Here is a 22,440-nt window from a genome sequence, read left to right as displayed (position 1 = left end):
CAACAAACCCGTGTGTTTATTTATTTATTTATGTATTTATTTATGATTTAATGCCATATCAGCAACAATGGCTATATTCATGGCAATCAGCAGAATCACTTCAATACATTGTTTACAATAACTTAAAGTCCCTGTAAAGTCAAAACTAAACATGTGTTCTGAGTTCCTCACACCACAGATAAATGTGTTATTAACCACCCAGCCAAATTTGAATCATAAAAAAATCCGGGAAGTACATAAAATAGCGTCCGCTGTCGGCGCCGAAACCACGCCCACTCGCGGGAAAGCGGCAGTAGCACACAAGACAACACTCACTGATCACGAGCGTCTATGATCACGACGCACCAGATGTCGGCGGGACGGGAGGATGAAGGCCTGGGCGGGGGATAGTCGGTTCTGCAGCGGATTATCAGTGAATCCCAGTTGTCTCCGGTGAAAGTTTGTAAAACGATCCGGTGTAAAGTCACTGCAGAGGCAGGTGTAGGTGATGATCCTCAGCTCTCCATCAAGGTTGCTGTTCACAAAATGAATCCACCTCTTCATCGTTTTTGTTTTGTAAGCTGTTATGTAAGTTGTTGACTATAGTAACTAACAGTACTAACAGTAACTCGCTATCGAACTGATGCGAATGTGCTCTAGTTATGATCGTGTTAGGGGAGGAGCCAGGCTCAGTGGCTCCAGTGCGTCATCGAGCCACCGTTTTAGCCCCGCCCAGAAAATCCTGAACACAGCAACGGTGAAAAACTGTTTAACGGTCTAACTTCTGAATTCAGTACTTCATAGTTCACAGTCTTTGTAGTGTTTCAGCAATACATTTCTAACATTTATAATGTGTTTAGAAACAAATCTCAGAATTGCCTTTACAGGGACTTTAACAATTTTATCTTAAAAACAATCACTATACAAAATCAGGCATATATACCAATAACAACAACAGTAATAATAACACCAATTACATAGAATCTTTCGATTTAATATTTGACAGAAATTCTAAAATGACTCAAGAAGAAACCTTTTTAAAAATGTCCATTAATGTGTTTTCTGAATAAAACCGTTCTCTAATATTATTTAAAAAAGGACATTCTATTAAAATATGTTTTACACTCGTGGAGCTCTTACACAGATCACAAACCGGTTTCTCTTCCCCGTTCAATAAATAGGAATGAGCGAGTCTTCAATGTCCAATTCGGCATCTTGTATATACAACCTGGTCATATCTATTTTCAAAATAATAACTCCTTGATTTGAAACTGGATTCACTTCATATAATTTGTTATTTACACATTCGTTCCATTCCATTTGCCATTTATTGTAAATGTACAGGTTCAATATGGGTTTAACGTCAGATGCTGGTATTTTACATTCTGTCATTTTTCCAACTGCAGTGCTTCCTTTGCTGCTTTATCTGCTTGTTCATTACCAGTCAAACCCATATGGCCTGGTATCCAACAAAAAACAATATTAACATCTTGTTTCTTTAAAGAGTCCACTTTTCCTATTATGCTGGTAATTATAGGATGTTCAGTTTTCAAAGAATCAAGTGCTTGTAGGTAATACGATATACTGCAATAATGAACATGCACAATATTGTTATCGTGGGCACTTCAAATTACTGTAAATAATTATTTCTTACAAATTATTCAGATTTTTAGAATGCATATTAAGAATACTTTACCCATCAACAGTTTAAAATGAGTCAAAGAGGAATGCGCACTGATGTAAACAGACCGTGCATGAGCCGAGCACATGGCGGAACGAGTGAAGGAGACACGCTGAAGTGCACATTCACTCTCTGACAGCAGAGGGCGCTGACAGAACAGCAGAAATGCAGCCATTTCCCCGGTAACCCTCGTAAACAAAACGATACGGTGAAAAGACTTAAGGCTATTCATTTTCAAACTTAAACATTTTATATTTTAATTTGGACTAAATGACATGCGCTAGATATTGTTTAAATATATTCTGACTGTTGTTCAGTTACACACTTTACAATAAGGCTCTATTATTTAACATTAGCTCATTCATTAACAAACTGACAATGAAAAATACTTCTAAAGCATGTATTAATCTTAGTTAAATGTAAATTTCAGCATTTAATAACACATTATTAAAATCAAAAGTTGTAACTGTATTATTTAATGGACCTGAGCTAACACTAACTAACAGTTGCTTTTTTAAACTAACATTATCAAAGAATAATAACTAAATAAAAATGTAGCTACTCGCTCTTTGTTGATGTTAATGCATTAACTGGTGAGACATTATTGTAAAGTGTTACCTATTGTTCTTTATAATTCTTTTGCACTTAATCTGTTTTAAATATTTGTTTACTTTATACTAGTGGTGGGCCGTTATCGGCGTTAACGTGTGACTCTTATCGGGCGATTAAAAAAAATATCGCTGTTAATCTATTCTCAAAGTTGGGTTGGGACCTGGGTCTATACGCAAACTATGATGACTTTCACCTTGATATTTTAGCGCGGATGTATACCTAGCCGAATTGCACTGTAGAGGGCGAGAGAACGAGTCTTCGAACCTGTGTGTATGCCTACTAGTGTTGTCAAAAATATTGATATTTTGCTATGTATCGATACTGAAATATCTGGAACGATACAATACTCATTTTCTACAGTATCGATATCAGCTGCACTCTCCTCTCCGACCGACAGCGAGTTGACACGCACCGCCTCCTCTCATTCAGTCCATTTAATCCTCTGAACATTGCGAACGCGTGTTCTGCTGGACTTTTGTTAGTATTGGTGTGACCGGTCTGAATTTCGCGTGGGGTTGCACATAACGTTAATTCGACTAATTCCCGCAGATTTTGCGCTCGCATCTGAAGCACACACACATACCGTAATAAAGCCGCCTCTGACATACAAGTGCAAAAATTCCAGCTTATTAATGGTCAAATACACTCAAAAATGTCTCAATGCCCATCTTGGTCGTAACCAGCTCACAGGAACAGTGGGATCCAAGCGTGCGTCAGGTCTTAAAGGGACAGAAGTTATTTATTATTCAAACTACAAAAAGACAAACGATCACTTACGAGCACACTCTGAATGCTTTCGGCAGAATTCAAATGAGCCATTTTAATCTAAATGAATCTAGATTAATCTTGGAATTAAAGGGTTAGTTCACCCAAAAATGAAAATTCTGTCATTAATTACTTACCCTCATGTCGTTCGACACCCGTAAGACCTCCGTTCATCTTCGGAACACAAATGAAGATATTTTAGTTGAAATCTGATGTCTTTGAAAGGCCTCCATTGGCACAATGCACGGTTCACTCTCAAGACCCTTAAAAGACACTAAAGACGTCGTTACAAAGTCCATCTCACTACAGTGGTTCTACAATAACTTTATGAATCGGCGAGAATAGTTTTGTGCGCAAAAAAACCCTAAATAACGACTTATATAGTGATGACGATTTCAAAACATGGCATCATGAAGCTTCGAAAGCGTTATGAATCAGTGAGTCGAATCAGCAGTTTGGCGGTTTGACACGCGATCCGAATCATGAATCGCATATTGAGCATATTGAGTATTTATCATCTCTACTAATGGTTCGCTAAGTGTATAACATTGTAACTTTATGCTAAGTAATGTTATGTTAGCTATATTAGGCAGCTACGTGTGCTAGTGAGACATGCTTCATGAAAACATAAACCAAAAAAATGTATAATCAAAATGTACCTGTCTAGCGGAAATAAAGCCTCTTGAACTCAAACGGGTGCGCCAGGGTTGCCAGGTTTTCACAACAAAATCCGCCCAATTGCTACTCAAAACTAGCCCAAAATAAGCCCAATCATGTTTCGCATTTGGGGGGTAAAATATGTGTCTTTTTGGTAGGGCTGCCTGCTAAAATTCGCAAATCCCGGGGCAAAACATCACATAATTGGGGTCGCTTCAACCCGCGGACATGAAAAACAGCCGCGGAAACAATGTTTGAAGTAGCCCGACTTGGCAACAGTGGGGTGCGCGCATGTGGGCAGATCCTGTAGCAAAAGCGGTGGTAGCCATGGTAGCGAGAGAGAGTGACAGGCGCCTAAGCCAATCACTTGATTCTGCCCGAATGAAAATAATGAGCGGTGTTTATTGCAGATTAAAAAGTCTAGACTCACTCGATTTTTATACTCTCTTTTTCAGAGTACTTAAATTTTAATTATGTATTGACATATAAAGAAAGTTTAAACAAATTTGGACAAAAGTGTTTTAGATCAGACTTACCTACCCCACCTTTAAGTCCTCGACAATTCCACTGAATTACATGATTCTTCATTTTCAAGTAGGTAAGACAAGTACCTGCCCTTTACCTTTGCATATGGGAGACAAGCTTCGGGATTTTGTAGTCTCTGTCATTTCAACATCTTTGTTCTTTGGGCACTCTATCTTGTGAGTTTTCCCCTCTTGATTTGATTTTGTTGATTGAGTTTTGGTACTTTGTTGTATCTTTTTCCCTCTCAAGGGCTGATTGTGCTCATTTGATGATTTTTCATCTTCTTTGGCTTGGGTTTGATTTATCATTGTTTGACTTTGTGTTCCTTGATTCCTCTTTTTGATTAAAACAGAACTTCTGTTGCTAACATTTTGTGGTTTCTCACCATTGATCCAGGTCAAATCAGTTTGACAGTCAATAGAGCTCATGGTTGGTTTCACCACAGAAGCATACATTTTCCTCATATTAAAAGATGGAGACTCCTCAACCTTTTTGCGTGCTTCAACAAAGCTGATCCTTTCGACACATTTTATTCTTTGGATTTCTTTATCTTTTATCCAAATTGGACATTCTTTTGTTGCTGGGTGATCAGCTGAACAGTTGCTGCATTTTGATGGTTTTGAACATCCTGATTCATGCCCTTCTTCTCCACAATTCCAGCAGATTGTTTTTCTTTTACAGAAAGCAGAGCCATGGCCAAATTTCTGACAGTTATAGCATCTCAATGGGTTTGGAATTAAAATATTGACCGGTACACTCACATAGCCAATCTGAATCTTTTCTGGAGGTTGGGGATTATTAAAAGTCAAGATGTAAGTGCCTGTCTTAATAATCTGTTCTCCTTTTTTAATTGTAATCCTCTTGACATGAGTTACTCCTTGTTGAGTAAATTCTGATGCTATTTCAGGTTCATGTCATGTAGCTCTCTAGTACGCATAACTCCTTTGCTACTGTTCAATGATGGATGATAAAAGACCTTTATTGGTACATCTGCCAGCATACTTGCATGCAAGATGTTTTCAGCACGGCTTTTCTTAGTGCATTCTACTAGTATTTGTCCAGATCTTAGCTTTTAAAAAATCTTTAACTGTTCCTGCTATGCTTGAAATGCCTTTCTGTATTGCAAATGGAGACAATTTTGTAAGAGGCATGTCTGTTATTTGTGATTCTAGCAGTATAAATCTTTGCCAATTTTCACTCTTTTGAGAATAAATACATCCAGTATCTGAGTCATCATCCAATGTTTGTTCTATCATCTGTCGTTTTGTGTTTTTGTTGTTAGCCATGTTTGTATTTTTTTTCTCCTGCTCCCCATCCACCTCGGAGCCCAACAAGGAGGTGCACAGGGCAGCAGTAATCCTCCAGATATGCACCAAGAGTGTGTCTGTGTCTGTGTCTGTGTCTGTGTGTGTGTGTGTGTGTGTGTGTGTGTGTGTGTGTGTGTGTGTGTGTGTGTGTGTGTGTGTGTGTGTGTGTGTGTGTGTGTGTGTGTGTGTGTGTGTGTGTGTGTGTGTGTGTGTGTGTGTGTGTGTGTGTGTGTGTGTGTGTGTGTGTGTGTGTGTGTGTGTGTGTGTGTGTGTGTGTGTGTGTGTGTGTAGTTGGGAATTGTATCAATAACAGCAAATACGTTAGCCGAACACTGACATGATTGACTGATGTAACATTAAAGTTTGCAAAACAAATCTTTCTCCATCCTTTATCTCTACTCAAAGCAGTAATAATGACAGACAATCTGCATTAATAGACACAGTTTTAGGTAATACTGCAGCCCACAGCTTATTTACAGTAGTATTTCAGTAAGACAGTAATAATGTGAGTTAGCCGGTAAGCCAGATACTTACACAATATGAAACACAATAAACACATTCTAGAGCACAGCGTCTTCTCAACATGATGCTGCCAGTATCCGCTGCAGTGTTTGAGGAGGTTCAAGTTTTCCCTGGTGTCTGCGCACGCAATAATGTTTCGTCATGACGTCACAACGAAACGGCTTGTGACTCATTTGAAAAGTGATTTGTTTATTTGACTCAGAGTCGACTCTTACTTTTAAGAGACAATAACTTTATATACGCTGCACTTTCAGATTTAAAACTTTGCAGGATGTTTTCATTCACTTAGAACTATGTTACACATTACATGAAACGTCATTTTCAAAAATCCATAATAGGGGCTCCTTAAATTATCTTAATATGGAGGAGGATAAATATTGATTAAGACCTTGATTATAAATCACTCATTAGGATATTTATGTATACTTAAGTGGCAGTGGATCTCAGAATCCACCCCCTTTAAGTTATTGATTTTATTTTATGATAAACAATCATAGAATTTATGCAAAAGCAATTTTTTCCCACACTAGGTGTTGTACTATAACCATCTAAAGAGCAGTGATGTCTGAACTGAATTTGATGGCATTGCACTGTATAACATTGAAGGTATTGACTATTGTAGTAACGCTTTTCGGTTTTGGGCTTTGCAGACCGTCCCCTTGTTCTTTTAGCCGCCTGCTCATAGGCCCTGTTTCCACCTGGTATGTGAAAGATGTGTTTTGGTCGATTGGATCACAAGTGGACGATGCTAAATACAGGTGTAAACGGGGGGTAGTACATTTTGAGCTTGTCCACTTTAAACCACTTCCAGAGGTAGTCGAAAGCTCATTCGACCGAATTGTTCTCGTAGTGTAAATGCTCATGTGATCGAATGTGTTCAAACAGCCACAAAAGACCTTCTCTCCGCCTACTGACTTAATGCGTAAACATTGCGTAAACAAGCGCTCTAGCCAGACAGGATTTTAACTTTGTCAGCTGAAGACCCAAGTTTGGTTTGAAGATGGAAAAACGTAGCACAATGTTCTCGCACCATTCCTGATTTCTAACACAGCGTTCAGCTGGTCTTGCGGCTGCCAGAGCAGAAACGAAAGTTGATGCTCTCCTCTGCGTGCATTAATTTGTAAATTGTTCAAGCTTATTTCGTCCATTATATCAAAAGATAAAAATAAAGAATCCATACATTTACCCACCCATAGACCCTCCCCTCGAAGAAATCAGGACAGAAGTGACCGTTGGTCCACTTGTGATCCGATCGTCTAAAACACATCTTAATACCACATGGAAACAGGGTCATAGAGATCAATGTAGGCTATTTTGTCCAGTGTGGAGGAAGGCATGTTTTGAGAAAAAATAGGTTGTAGCTTGTTGTCTACGTTACTATTAAAAGAGGTGTCATTTTGTGTTTTAACAATGTGTAGCTCATGAGTTAGATCTGGGAAGTTTGAATCTGTGAATATACTGATGTTGTTACCTAGGCCTGCTAGCCTTTCCTTGCTCCTTATTTTAATAAACATTAAAATTCCCAGTGTTCATCTTTGTGAAAAAGGGCAGATACACAGATATTATGATAAACGCACAATTTAGCACATAATCTTCAGTTATATTTAGATTGCTCCTGCCGACTTGAGCAGCCATTTTTTTTTTTCTCCTCTGTGTCAAAACATTCATACTCCTTTCTCTGAGCGACAGGACTACAAGGACAGACAAAATGCTTGACATGCAGTTCATTAGAAATTTATAAATCCATTGTCCTGAATCAGTGTAAAAGTCAAAATACATATGCATTAATTTATATAGTACATAAATGCATAATAATTGTAAACATTACGATTAATTATATTTCACTTCAATCACCTGTCAACTGCAGGTTTCATGTCCTTGTGAAACCACAGTGAACCTTAACTAACATAGAAATAAGAACTTAAAAATACTTAAAAACAACTGCAACACAGTCTTTAACCAAGGTCACGTTAGCCCAAGGCAGGTGCTGGTTGACCACACTATCCTCCAATATTAGCAGATTTTTTATCTTTAAAAACAACATTTCATACACACTACATTCACTCTGTGTATTATATAAATATTGTAAACAAACGCATTTATTGACTAAATAGCAAAAAATAAAAATAAAAACTTGAATTGTTTGTCACTGTTGTGCCGAAATTTGACTGGCTGCCAGAATCAGGCTGCCCTCCGCATGCACGCGCATGACATCATTCGTTGACATCGGTGCAGCCAATGAATTTAATATGCTTGCGTCGCCCTTTCATTTTCATTTTATTTTATTTATTGTATGCAGTTATTGCATCCTTATGCTGATAAACATTGTTTGTTAAATGTCTTGAGAACATACTGAATTGTTTTGTATTTTTTAAATTCAATAAAAAAATTACAGATAACATAAATAAATAGTTCCGCACTGTTTGCTATTCAAAGCTTTTTGTAACCAAATCGTTTCCTCCCAAGTTACACCACAACAAACTTTCAGATCTTCTCATTTTTTGATAAACAAATGTAATCCATAAGGCCTATTTGGCTGTAAATAACAGGGAACGTGTAGGCCTATATCCGATATAAGTAAAATAACTGAACACAGTGAAGAAACGTCATCTTTAAAACTTGAGTAATGGGTCTATAGTATTTCATGTGATATTTTTGTCATACACATTAAAATAAATTTGATACATAACATTGATCATAAGTGACAGCTGTTACATTAACATTCTTTCAAATAAAAAAAGAGAAATTTCTATTTCTATTCAAAGAATCATGGAAGTCAAATGTATTCCGGTTTCCACAAAAATGTGACACTGAAGACTTGAGTAATGATGATAAATTCAGCTTTGATCACAGGAATAAATGACATCTGAAGTACATTAAAATATTATATTATTTTGAATTGTAATAATATTTTACAATATTTATTATTTTGTAAATATATTTAGACACAATCTTCTCATCAAACACACTTCACAGCCAGAAATGTCTAGAGGTGTAGAGGGCAAAATCATTTTGGCAGGTACATTTTTTATTTTTTTACTTTATTATACTGATGAAATAATGCTGGACCACTGGAAACCTCTTGCCTTCTACAGCCAGTCTTCTCAGCAAACACACTCCATAGCAGAAATCACCAGCATGAGTTGTGATGCTTGTGAACCTGTACAGTGGAGCTGGGAAGGGCTGCAAAATTCGTGCATGTGTACTATTGTAAAAATTATATTAAATGTGTTCTGCTATGGCAGGGGTTAATAGGCAGCAGAAATGAGAATAATGTATGTACAGAACTAAGCAGAATTGATTAGAATTGAAAATGTTCGATTCATTCATTCATTTGTACTTTATAAAACATGTTGAACTCAAAAACTGCTAGAAAATCAAAGCCATAAATCTAAACAAATTGTGCTATACATTTGAGGTTGATCTCTCAAAAAGTGAGCTATCAGTAAGATTTTATTTGGGCGCAGTACCAAATCTTTTCCATTAGATGCCAGCTAAGCTCCACTGGTACACATGTGAGATTAGTTATTTGCAGTACAGTATTATTTCTCAAATATTACATGCACACAATTTTTAGTACACACATAACCACACTCTGACATCTGCACCAACATCGCCTACCCCCACAATTATAGCTGCATATTTTAATGAAGCTACAGTATATAACATTTAATTTTATATTAGCCTATTAACAAAGACTGTATCATTTTATAGTTAAATGGCCTTTGGTAAAAAAATGGCTGTTTTACGGGTTTCAATGGGGACATTTTATCATTAAGGCCCTACTAGTGTAACTGTGTTTACAAAGTGTCAAATGTTTAGGAGAGGATATAAGGGTGAAATATTAAAATTCCAATAAAAATACACACTTCTGCCAAAATGTAAGCAGTTGGCACTGACATGGGGAAAATAATAAAATAAAAAACTAAAATGTCCTCAAGATGTTAGGGTTAATTCACACATCCCCTTATACTTTGTGTTGATAAACCCAATACAACAACAAGAACAACACCATACCCCTAAGTGGAGTATTCATTTCATTTAAACTTTTCTTTCACTATTTCTTAACGCTTTTTTTTTTGAACGTTTGATGTTGTTGTTGTGGTGTAACTTGGGTGTAGAAAATTGGTTACAAGAAGCTTTGAAGAGGAAACGTATAATGTATTATTTATTTATTTATTTGTTTTATAATTTTTTTTTAATTGAATTTCAAAAATACAAAACAATTCAGTATGTTCTTAGTAACAAACAATGTTTATCAGCATAAGTTAGTCAGTTTATTTATCCCCGTAGGGAAAGTACATATGCAGCATACTCACACAGACATTTAGGATTTCATAATTGGCATATACAATCATAATTTAAAACCAATAAATCTACTTTAGAGTTTAAGATAAGATAGCCAGACCAGCTGACCATCAATCATCATTAGAGGATGAATTTAAAAATCTGATTGCTTGGGGAACAAAAGATAGTTTGGTCCTGTTTTTCATGCATCTGGGAACACAATACCGCCGTCCAGATGGCAGTAGTTCAAAAGCATAATATAAGGGATGCCTCTTATCCTGCACTATAATGTTGGCTTTATTTATTACTCTCTCTTTGTGAATGCTCTCTAAACTTTTTAATGAAATTCCCAGCAGTTTGCTTGTCATTGTCACAACCCTCCGTAATGATTTCTTCTGAGCCTCCGAAGCATTACCGTACCAGCAGCTCACACAAAATGTCATAATACTTTCAATGAAAGCCCCATAAAACAACAAAAGCAGTCTGCTATGTACATCAAAAGACAACAATTTCTTTAAGAAATACAACCTCTGTTGTAACTTTTTACCTGTATACATAATCAGTCCACTCATTCCATTTCAGCTTATGATCCAAAACTATACCAAGGTATTTATAATGAGTAACTACTTGTATTTGTTCACCATGTATTAATGTAGGATGGGTTATATCCTGTTCTCTCACTCTAAAATCAATAATCATCTCCTTAGTTTTGGAGGCATTTAAGATGAGACTTGATTTCTCACACCAGTTTAAAAAGAAATCTAAGACAGGTCCATGCTCTTCCTCCCCATCATGTAGAAGGCTCACTAAAGCAGTATCATCTGCATACTTAATAATAAATCTGTTTTTAAAAGAACTAGAACAAGAATTTGTATATAAAATAAATAATAAGGGCGATAGGACACATCCCTGAGGAGATCCAACCGAAGTAATAATTTTTCCTGAAATTGACCCTCCTAACTTAACCTGCTGGATTCTACAGCTGAGAAAGTCAATCACCCATGTAATCAACCTCTTGTCTAATGAAAAATCTTTTTGTAGGATCTCTGCTAATGTACTGGGGGAAATACAGTTAAAGGCTGATGAGAAATCCACAAATAAGATTTTTGCGTGAGTCTTTGGTTTCTCTAAATGTGTATACAGCAGGTGAAGTACAGTTAAAATGGCGTCCTCTACACCCCTAGAGGCTTGATAGGCAAATTGCATAGGATCTATGAGATGCTCCGTTTCAGATACAATATACTTTTTTACTAAACGCTCAAAACATTTCATCACTAAAGAAGTGAGTGCTATTGTTCGAAAATCACTAAATTCTAAGGGTCTAGAGACTTTTGCCACTGGAACTATATTAGATGTTTTCCATAGAGTGGGGACAATACCGGAATTATAGGAAACTCTAAAGATATTAGTAAAAACTGGTGCCAACTGAACCGCACAGTGTTTTAAAACATTACCACATATCTTATCTGGGCCTGGACTTTTCCGAGGATTACATTTCTTAAAAATCTGGCTAACCTCTATTTCATTCATATAAAATCCAGCCGGAGATTTAGTCATAAATGATGGTGACATTGGGACAGCATCTCCATCTCCTCTGTCAAAACGACAGAAATATGAGTTGAGCTGATTGGCCATCTCTAGCTCCTCACATCCTTTTAACACCCGAGGCTGTGCGCTTCTACCCTTGTGGGGAGCATTAGTCATATTTTTAATGCCCTGCCAGGCATATCGTGAATTGCCACATGACATAGATGCCTCAATTTTTTCTTTATATACATGCTTATCTATTTGTATTTGTCTTTTAATCTGCTTCTGAATATCCCTTTGAGCTGATATATCTTGATTTTTATAGGCTGTTCTCTTTTTATTAATAAGGGTTTTTAATTCTTTAGAAAGCCAGGGTTTGTCATTAGGGTACACCTTAAATGTCTTAATAGGAATAATAGTGTCCACACAGTAGTGTATATAATCAGTAACTACTTCAACATGTTCATTGATATCTACACTTTCAAAAACCATAAGTTGCATAAGGACGCAATAACTACATACAATAAATAAAATTAAATGAAAATGAAAGTGCAACACAAGCATATTAAATTCATTGCCTGCACCGATGTCAACGAATGAATTTAAATGATGGGTCTAACTGTGTTTTTTTTTATGGGTCCCGGCTCATATTGGTGTCCAAGGACATTTAAATGGCAGACAAGGAAGCAATTACAAATAAAGACATTAATGTATCAGTTAATCTAAGTAAGAATGAAATTAAGAGTATTATTAAGAAAAGGTTGAAGGAAAGGTGGCAAAAACAATGGGATCAGGAAAAGAAAGGTCGATGGTTTTATAGGATTCAAAGGAAAGTGGGAGAGATGAGAAGTGCAAGTAAAAACAGGAGAGATGCGATAATATCAAGGTTGAGATTTGGACACACAAGTCTAAATAGTACACTTTATAAAATGAGGAAACATGATACGTGAAAGTGTGAATATTGTGGGCAAGAAGAAACAGTGGAACATGTTATATTGTCAGAAATATGAGATTGAAAGAAGGGTTTTAATACTAAAATAATTCAGGAAATGAATGTTATAATATTATTTTCCAATATCTAAAAGTGTCTAATCTGTGGGAGAGGATATAAAAAGGAGGAAATGTCATTTCGATCCACACTCCATACCAGTTGGTGGCGGTAATACACCATTTAGCTGTTTGTCAACCGAATGACGTCATGCGCGTGCACGCGGAGGGCAGGCTGCGTCTGAAACCTGGAAAATGCTGCTGCCTTCTGAGGACACATTTCAAGACGTTTTTTTAAACCAACATTTTCTACTTCTGATGTCATTTCTAGCGCGAAGTGGCTAATGTAGTAGTTAAATATGTGTTTAGTTCTACTCTCTCTATTTTGCTGTAGATCATTAAACGGTTACACTGCCTAAGAAGTCTGTCCGAAATTAGTTTCGTGAGGTGCCTTCATGCACAAACGCTGCCTTACAAACCATTGTCTGATAAGGCAGCGAGGCAAAGAGTCACTGCCTAGGTTTTCGGACGCAGCCTGATTCTCCTGGCAGGCAGTCGAATTTCGGCACAACACCACCAAAGCACTTCCCGGAATAAATGTCCGTGACGTTCAAGCATAATTTGGACTTCCATTGACGCAACACTCGCCTGAAATGAGCCGAAAATATATGCCTCCGTGCAAGAGCACACTTTGCAAGAGGCAAAATTTAGAAGCGACTGAGGCCAAGCAGGTATAAGTCCTGGGCTGAATCCGAAATCGCCACATAAGTTACAGCCATTTGTAGTGGTTTTTTGAAACCATAGTGGACATTGTCCAGTGCACTCGTTCTACCCCACATTTCACCGCAATATCGAGTGAACAGATGTAACTTACACTGAACGGCTGTCGTTCACTCCACGCGAACTATAATAGTGGACTAACGTAGGAAATGGTAAACTGGCGGTTTAGGGGATACATGCTCAATGTTCCGCTCCTTTTGTATGAGCTCAATACACAGTTGCTCACGGTCCAAGCGAACGCTGCACTCCATACCGCTCACATGCTCACTGGAGTCTGCTCAAATAACGTGCCGACATGAAATTGCTCTGTAGAAGACTGGTTTCGGTTTGCAATAGCCCTACTGTGCTGTAATGGTGGTATTTTCACCTGGAGGGCAAAAACTTTCCTCCATTGCCTTACATTTTCACCAGGTTTGTAGTCAGTATTAATGCAAGACAGTGCTATTAAAATGCTAAATTCAATATAGCCTACACCTTATTAATGATGGATACTTTGTACAGGAAAGCAGATGAACACAGAATATTAATGCAACACGAGGTTTCACGTTGTGTTTATCCCATAGAAAACCATTAGAAAACGCGAGTTCATCTTGGCACATCTACTCGCTTGTAGATAGATGCATCATCAAAAAAGGTTTAAACTGAATTTAAACTTTTAATATCACTGTTTTAATACATTAAGGCATTATAAGGATGGGTTGCACAAATAAGGATTATGCGCTTTGGAGAAACGCGGTCACGCAATCTACGCTTTAAATGCATTGCCTAAATGAGGTTGCGTGGTAGACACGGCGCGCATTGAAGGAATTGAGCGTTTGACGCGCGTAAAAAGCCTTGTTTATACTTATACTAGTCTTATACTTATACTATATTAGCCTGGTTCCGCAGCGCTAGCCTCCGATGATTGCGCGCGCTCCTCCCCGAACGGGCGCTCGCTGCTGTGCTATTCTTTGAAACGACAGAGGGCGACTCGGAGTAATTGTTCTATAAACCATCAGGAAACAGCGGTGAGAAGAAGTAAAAGAATGTACACAGGTGACGATATTTATTTTAGTGCACTTCACCAAAAACCACACTACAAAAGAATCGTGTAAACCTTGAAATGATTAGCCTACTTGTGACATGATAAGATATGTACATACAATAACGTTAAATTAACGATCTCTTAAATATTTCCTAATTTCAAACATTTTCATTTAGTTTTGTGAACATTTTAATAATGGATCATTAAAAGGGCTTATTTATGCCTTTTGTAGGCTCTGTTTCTAAATATAAGCAAATTTGTATGTTGTATGCAGAGGTGGACAGTAACTAAGTACATTTACTTGAGTACTGTATAGTACACTTTTGAGTATCTGTACTTTACTGAAGTATTATTTTTTTAGGGAAACTTTTACTTTAACTTCACTACATTTGAAAGACAAATATTGTACTTTTTATTCCATTTCTTCCAAGGTCCTCGAAGTCGAAAGTCTTTTCTGTAGCAGCTTTGCAAGTCAGTGGATTATTTTTTTTCTTTATTTTTTTTTTTGCAGACAGCTTATAAGTAATCACTTTTGTAGGGTCATAATTTCCCAACATTTTTTGAACACTGATCAGTTTATAGCAAAATGGAAGAAGACGGTTCCTCGGCACAGTGTGCACCCATATTAGAAAGTAAGTTTCAGTTTTCTGAAAAGATTAAAGATTAGTTTCGTTGGCATACACTTGATGAATGTCTCATAAAATGTAAAAAAAATGTAAATGTCTGGGAGAAAGAGAAGCATAGACTTATGGATGAATCATGAGAAAGCATGATGAAAGAGCTCAGTTCAGTCTGGTTTTTGTGCCTCTCAGATGCCAGAGCACGAGTACTGAATAGAGCTTTCTTTTGCGTTTTTTTGCACTTAAACAGACCAATACACACAAAATGTAAATTTTCATTTTAGAAAGTATTCATGTAAACAAAGTTGATTATGTCTTAAGTGAACGTAAACAGTTGGGGGAATATCGGATGTGTATCAGTGTATAGGATTTGTGCATTTTGCACCATGATGGCTATAGCGTGCATTCATACAACAATGGAACAATAATAAAATAATGCATTGACATAAAAAAGGAAATTTACTTTTGATACTTAAGTACTTTTATAAACAAGTAATTCTGTACTTTTACTTAAGTAAAAATAGTTTTTTACAACTTTCACTTGTAACGGAGTAATATTTGACCAGTAGTACTTTTACTTTTACTCGAGTAATGGAGTTGTGTACTTTGTCCACCTCTGGTTGTATGTAATTTGTACCCGCCCGGTTAGCTCATTCGGTAGAGCATGAGACTCTTAATCTCAGGGTTGTGGGTTTGGCGCATCTATTGGTGGCAGTTGTGGCCTAATGGTTTGAGAGTAGAGCTGCCTGCAACTAACGATTATTTTTTCTGTCGACTAATCTAATGATTATTTTTTTTTCCGATAAGTCGACTAATCTAACTATTATTTTTCCAGATTCATCTGATGATTCTTTTTTTTTTCTTTAGATTATTGTATTTCGAAGAGGGTAGTGGATTTATATTATTGCATAACATGAAATCAATGAATGATGACAATGTTAATTGTATTTCAGGAAGGGTAGTGTACTTAAGCCATTTTATAATGAAATATATGGACACAAGAAGCATTTTAAACATTATGTATAACTAATGATACTGATCATCATAAAATGTATACAGAGTAGGCCTAATTAGGAAATGTTGTTTACTATAATAGTTGAGTATGATTTACTTATTGATTTGTGTGAATAAGCACAACGGGCGCGCGCGGCTCCCGCTCTCCACGCGCACAGCTTCTGCTCTACCACCGCGTGCAGTGTGAAACCGGCGTTACAGAGCGAACCAAGCACAGTTTTATTCGGCTTATGTTTAAAGTACTCCCACACTTTTGAATGTCGCGGTCTGGCTTTATATGATAAATTATCATTTTCACCTTGCCCGGGAGCAGAAGCCGCCATTATTCTAGATCTTCTGTTCTATTCTAGAACGTAAATAATGTGACGCCGACGCGTCGACGCATTTCACGCATGTTGACGTATTTTTCGTAGTCGACGTCGTTGCAGCCCTATTAGAGAGTTGGACTTATAACGAAGGTTGCCAGTTTGAGTCTCAGGTCCGGCAGGAATTGTCGGTGGGGGGAGTGAATAACCAGCGCTCTCCTCCACCCTCAATACCACGACTGAGGTGAGACCCTTGAGCAAGGCACCAAACCCCCAACTGCTGCCCACTACTCTGGGTGTGTATTCACGGTGTGTGCACTTGGATGGGTAAAATGCAGAGTACAAATTCCAAGTATGGGTCACCATACTTGGCCACACGTCACTTCATGCTCGGCTAGGTTCGCCTCGAACTCGTGCATCTTCGGAAGCTGCACACCACCATGCGAAATGAGGTTGCGTGCACTACCGCCCACTCCTATGGGGTGTGGTTTATGAGTTGTGGATTATTCAAAATTAGATGATTGCTAAGCAAACTGAGAGGAGAACTAACTTTTATACGCTTGCCAGCCGTCTGGCAAAAATCCCATAGTATTCAGGCGTCAGACATAAGATATGAGACGTTAGACGTCACTGTCACGTGTCGGAGCTGTGCTCAAAGTGTGCGGCGGCTATGAGAGGTGGATTATACAAAATGTGGTGATTGCTAAGCAAACTGAGAGGAGAACTAACATGTATACGCTCGCCAGCCTTCTGGCCAAAATCCCATAGTATTCAGGCGTCAGACGTAAGAAATTAGACTTTAGACGTCACTGTCAAGTGTCAGAGTTGCGCTCCAAGTGCGCGGTATGTGAGAGAGTATTTTTTTACTTTGCGTCTGAATAATGTACGTATGGATAAATGCCTGGATAACGGATAAACGCATGGATAACGTGCGTGTGGATAAACGTCTGGATATGAACACTACCACTCAAAAGTTTGGACTACTATTTGGATTGTTTTTGTAATGAGTCTCTTCTGCTCACCAAGGCTTCATTTATTTGATCCTAAATACAGCAAAAACAGTAATTTTGTGAAATATTTGTACAATTTAAAATAACTTTTTTCTATTTGAATATATTTTAAAATGCAATTTGTTTCTGTGATCAAAGCTGGATTTTCAGCATCATTACTCCTGTCTTCAGTGTCACAAGATCCTTTAGAAATCATTCTAATATTATGCGTTGCTGCTCAAGAAACATTTATTATTATTATCAATGTTGAAAACAGTCGTGTACTGGATTTTCAGGATTATGTAATGAATAGAAAGTTAAAAAGAACAGAATCTTAGTTTTTTTGGGGGGTGGAGAACTTAAATAAATTAATACATTTATTCAGCAAGGACACATTAAATTGATACATTTATAATGTTGCAAAAGCTTTATATTTTATATTTATCTTAAATCTAAAACTTTTGCAACATTCTAAATAGAGATGCACCGATTGCAATTTTCTTGGCCGATTTACGATTTTTTTGTTAATGAGATCGGCCGATACCGAATTTCTTTCTAAGAACTATAATTGAAAGCATATCTTAAATGCATCTTGATATGTAGTTAACTATTCTTCTTTCTTCTTCAGGTGTTTCTGGTGCAGATGAAGTGTCAGTGTTTGTGATGGAGGGAGATTCAGTCACTCTAAACTCTGGTGTTAAAACAAACCAACAAGACAGAATTAACTGGTATTTTAATGACACTCGCATCGCTCAAATCACTGGAGATCTCCGTAAGATCTGTACTGATGTTCAGTGTAATGAAGGTACCGAGAGATTCAGAGACAGACTGAAGCTGGATCCTCAGACTGGATCTCTGACCATCACAAACACCACAACTGAAGACTCTGAAGAATATAAACTACAGATCACCAGCCGCAACAGCGACAGTGAAAAGATCTTCAATGTTTCTGTACATGGTGAGTCAGTTAACGAATGTTTAAAAAAGGTTTTATGTGTTTAATCACATAATATAATGTCAGATCAATAGCCTTGTGAGCATCACTCTTGAGTGTTGTCCCTTTCTGATCCAATCTTCCTCTTTCTACCACTTCGCTTCTAGGGCTGTTTCGAATGCCATTTTTTGAGCTTCGAAGCTTAGGTGGCAATCAATATCGAATATTCGAAGCTTCGGTGGGTGGGGCTAAATATATAATAATAGTGTCGGTTTGCATTTGTATCATCTTTCACGACTTCACGTTTCACTCTTCGGCATCGTAAATGTGTTGCGGCAGACCCAGTGGAGTGCAGTGTTGCATTTGGTGCAATATGATCAGGTGGCACACATTCTTTAAATATTAATAAACATTTAATAATCTTTTAAATAGAACAGTTTCCGGTACGCATTACACGGGCAGGTTTATGCTCCGAAAACGGACTGTGCACAAGTGATACAAAACACAAAGTCTGTTGAGAGCAAGAACTTTAATAAGGTATTAATAACGAACATTTCTTTAAAACAAATGAATCCCAAAACAGAAATTAAATTAGTAACACACAGTGATTTCAACGAACTGTAATAAATAAAGAACACGGTAGCATGCTTATAAACAGTTGAATAAGAATAAATGAATTGTTTTTAAAATGACACAAAATGTAATATCTATTACAATTAGTTTTATTCTATATAAGGGATTTATTTTGTCTTATTCTGACTTTTTGTTAATTTAAATCTTTAAAATGCGCGATGCTTTTATTGAAAGCATGTTGCGGTGTTTTTTTATTTATTATTATTAGCCTGCAGTTCGTTGAACTACATTAATTTATTATTCGTAAATGTAATAATTACTGACACCGCAACGGGTTGGCTATTTAAATTTAAAGTAATTGTAATAAATTTGATTCACTCCCTTATATAGAATAAACTGTAATAGGTTAAATAGAACAAGGTAATGTTAGCTTAGCTAGACAGCTCACATTTCAATGACAAAAATATTTAGGCTCTTTCAAACACTTAGCCTATATAAATCGCAACCCAGTGGTTGGAAACTATTGTGAAACTACCTATACTCGTTTCATGTTGTGTGCGAGGAAGATGAGTTTGTCCACATTTTCTGGTAAAAGGGAACTTCGGGTCTTGTTGACGATGTAGCCAGTTTTTGAGAAAATGCGCTCTGATGGAGTTGAAGTGGCCGGAACGCAAAGAAGGTGTTTGGCTGCAAATGCCAGTTTAGGGTAGCGGTCACTGTTTTGCTTCCACCATGCCAGTGGGCCCGACTGTAATTTAGTAGCATCTCTCAAATACTGCTCCATCTCTGTCTTTGCGCTGTCTCTGCGTTCTTCTTCCTCTTCGTCATCAGCCTGCATCAGCATTGAAATCTCCTGCTGTTTTTTTTTGGCGGGTGGTGGTGGTGCATCCGTCTCCTCTTCTCCGTGGCTTGCTGACAGCTCTTCTCCCTTGCGAACGATCTGTTGCTGATGCAGATGTTCAGCTTGTCTGACAACCTAAACAAATAGCATTTTCTTAGTCTAATCTATGCGTAGCGCACACAATAATCTTAGTGGCATAATCACTATACATTTTAATTATTTACTATTATATAGTAGTAATAAAAATATAAGTCTAACCTCAATGTATACCAGGTCCTTCTTCTCATCCTCAAGGAATTTAAGGTGCTTAAATCTCACGTCTAGTGCTGAAGAAAGGAGATAGATGCTGGTGGGTTCCAAATTTAACAGTTCCCATCTGCTGTCGATCTCCTTGACAAGGGTATTCTTCATTTCTCTGATGGCAGGGCTGTCATCCTCTTCTGGTGACAGGTGGCGTTTCTTCAGGTTAAAGAGCATTGGCACTGTTGCCGACAACGACAAGTTTGCCTCCTGTGATAGTAGTTCTGTGAGTGTGAGCAGGGGCCCAAGTAATTCTGATGTCTCTTGTGCCAGTTTCCACTGGTCTCCTGTCAAGTCAAGGGTGCGATTTCCTTTCTTAGTGATGCTGGGATCTGACAAAACAGCTGTCACTGGCCATCGCTGCTCCACCAGTCGGTTAAGCATTTCATACGTAGAGTTCCAACGAGTAGCAACATCTTGAATGAGTTTGTGTTGTACAACGTTCTGCTGCGTTTGTTTCTCTTTCAAAGCAGCTGTAGCCTTGGCACTTTTTTTGAAGTGCCCTACGAGATTCCTGGCAGCTGAAACTGTGCGACGGATTCGGTCCAGTTTCAGAGCTTCATTTATGCATAGTTGCAGCGTGTGTCCTGAGCAGCAGACCCCTTGAACGGTTCCCCATTTCTCCAGTTCTTTATTCAGCGTCTCTGTGCCCAGCTTCATATTGCTGGCATTGTCGTGAACAACGGCTATTCGCTTGTAATTTGGAATTGCGAATGCATCTGCCGCGTCTCCAAGCTGTTGTGCAATGTTGACTCCTGTATGGCTTGACTCAAATGCTTTGGTTTCCAAAACGAAGGCAGAGAGTTCCCACTCCTGAGTTATAAAGTGACAGGTGACAGCCATATACGCCTCCATACTCACGGAAGTCCAGATGTCCGTTGTGAAACTTAAGGCCGTAGCTTTTTCAACGAGAGCATAAATTTGGCCTCGCAGATCGCTGTATTTAAGAGACAGGGTGTTTGAAATACTGGAACGGTTTGGGACAGTGTAGTCTGGCTCCATTATCTTCATTAATTTTCTGAAGCCTTCGCCTTCAACTACATTAACGGGCCTCATATCCATAGCGACAAACTCCACTATGGCATCTGTTATCTCTCTCTTTCTTTTCTCTGTTAACGGTTTTCGGAATTGTAGGATCTGCTGTGAAGTTTTGGGTTTTGTTGAGCATGTTGATGGCTGCGATACCTGTGGATGTACCTATAAACAAATTATTATTAGCCTGTGCTGCTGTATGTTTTTAAATAGTGTCGTATTTGCAATTAGCCTATTTATCATAGCAAATTAAGCGCATAAAAGCAGTTTTTTTTTTTTTTTTCGCGTGCTACTTACAGAACTCAGGTGATTTTTCAAACTTGTGGTGCTGTTGTGGTAGGCCAGTTTCAAATCGCATATTTGACACACTACCTTTGTCTTGTCATCCTCACTTAATTTAAAGTGCTCCCAAACAGCTGAGGTCTTGTGCATTTTGTACCTATTCAGTATGAGATGAAATAAATCACTACGTTCGCCAACGGGTGGTTCAAGCATGAGTGAGAATGAGTCCGCGACGGAAGTCACGTGTTGAAAAAAAAAAAAGAATATTCGAATCTCAAAACTGAAAATCGAATGCCACCTCACCGAACGAATATTCGATTATTCTAGTCAGCCCTATTCGCTTCCTGTCGTTCTCTGTACTGTACTGTGTACTGTACTATTACATGTATATTTATAATAATTCATTTGTATAAGGATTGTACATTAATCATACAGAAATAAAGTGGTATTTACCATTATTTCACAAAAGAAAGAGGACACATACTTATTGAGTCATGTTTGTAACTTTATTTGTATCACAGGACATGGAATATGGATATCAGGCAGTCCGATATAAAGAGATGAGCTGTATTGATAGATAAAATATGTAAACAAACAAATACATGATTTTGATATATGATTTGTCTTATTTCTTCAAGCGGTATCTTTTATTTACTATGGTAATGCGTAGCCTTTTGCATCGCATATAAATAATATATTTCTGCCTAATACTGTGATCAGAATCCACATCGGATCACAAACTGAAGTTATTTCAAACACTCGCTGCTCTGTGAAAGTGAGTTGAGCTAAAATGATTTTAAATGTCTTTAATGCGGAAATTATCTACCGTACTGACCCTCTCCAGACTCAGATAAACTGTAATATGCACAATTGTTTTTACAGTTTTTCTTGTTGCAA

At 37.6% G+C, this 22,440-nt stretch overlaps 1 protein-coding gene across 2 annotated transcripts in view; it reads left to right on the top strand.

Moving 5' to 3' along the window:
• The window catches only part of LOC307120289 (uncharacterized protein), a 50,199-nt gene that overhangs the window by 26,178 nt on the left and 1,581 nt on the right, over nt 1-22,440 (top strand). For both annotated transcript variants that reach the window (XM_079807255.1, XM_079807256.1), the window contains one exon: nt 18,210-18,539. In XM_079807255.1, coding sequence (XP_079663381.1) covers nt 18,210-18,539 — 330 coding nt within the window. The remainder of the gene's footprint in view (nt 1-18,209; nt 18,540-22,440) is intronic.

This window comes from Gobio gobio, assembly GCF_949357685.1.
Source record: "Gobio gobio genome assembly, chromosome: 24".
NCBI classification, from domain to species: Eukaryota; Metazoa; Chordata; class Actinopteri; order Cypriniformes; family Gobionidae; genus Gobio; species Gobio gobio.
This window is presented reverse-complemented; position numbering and strand designations above follow the sequence as displayed.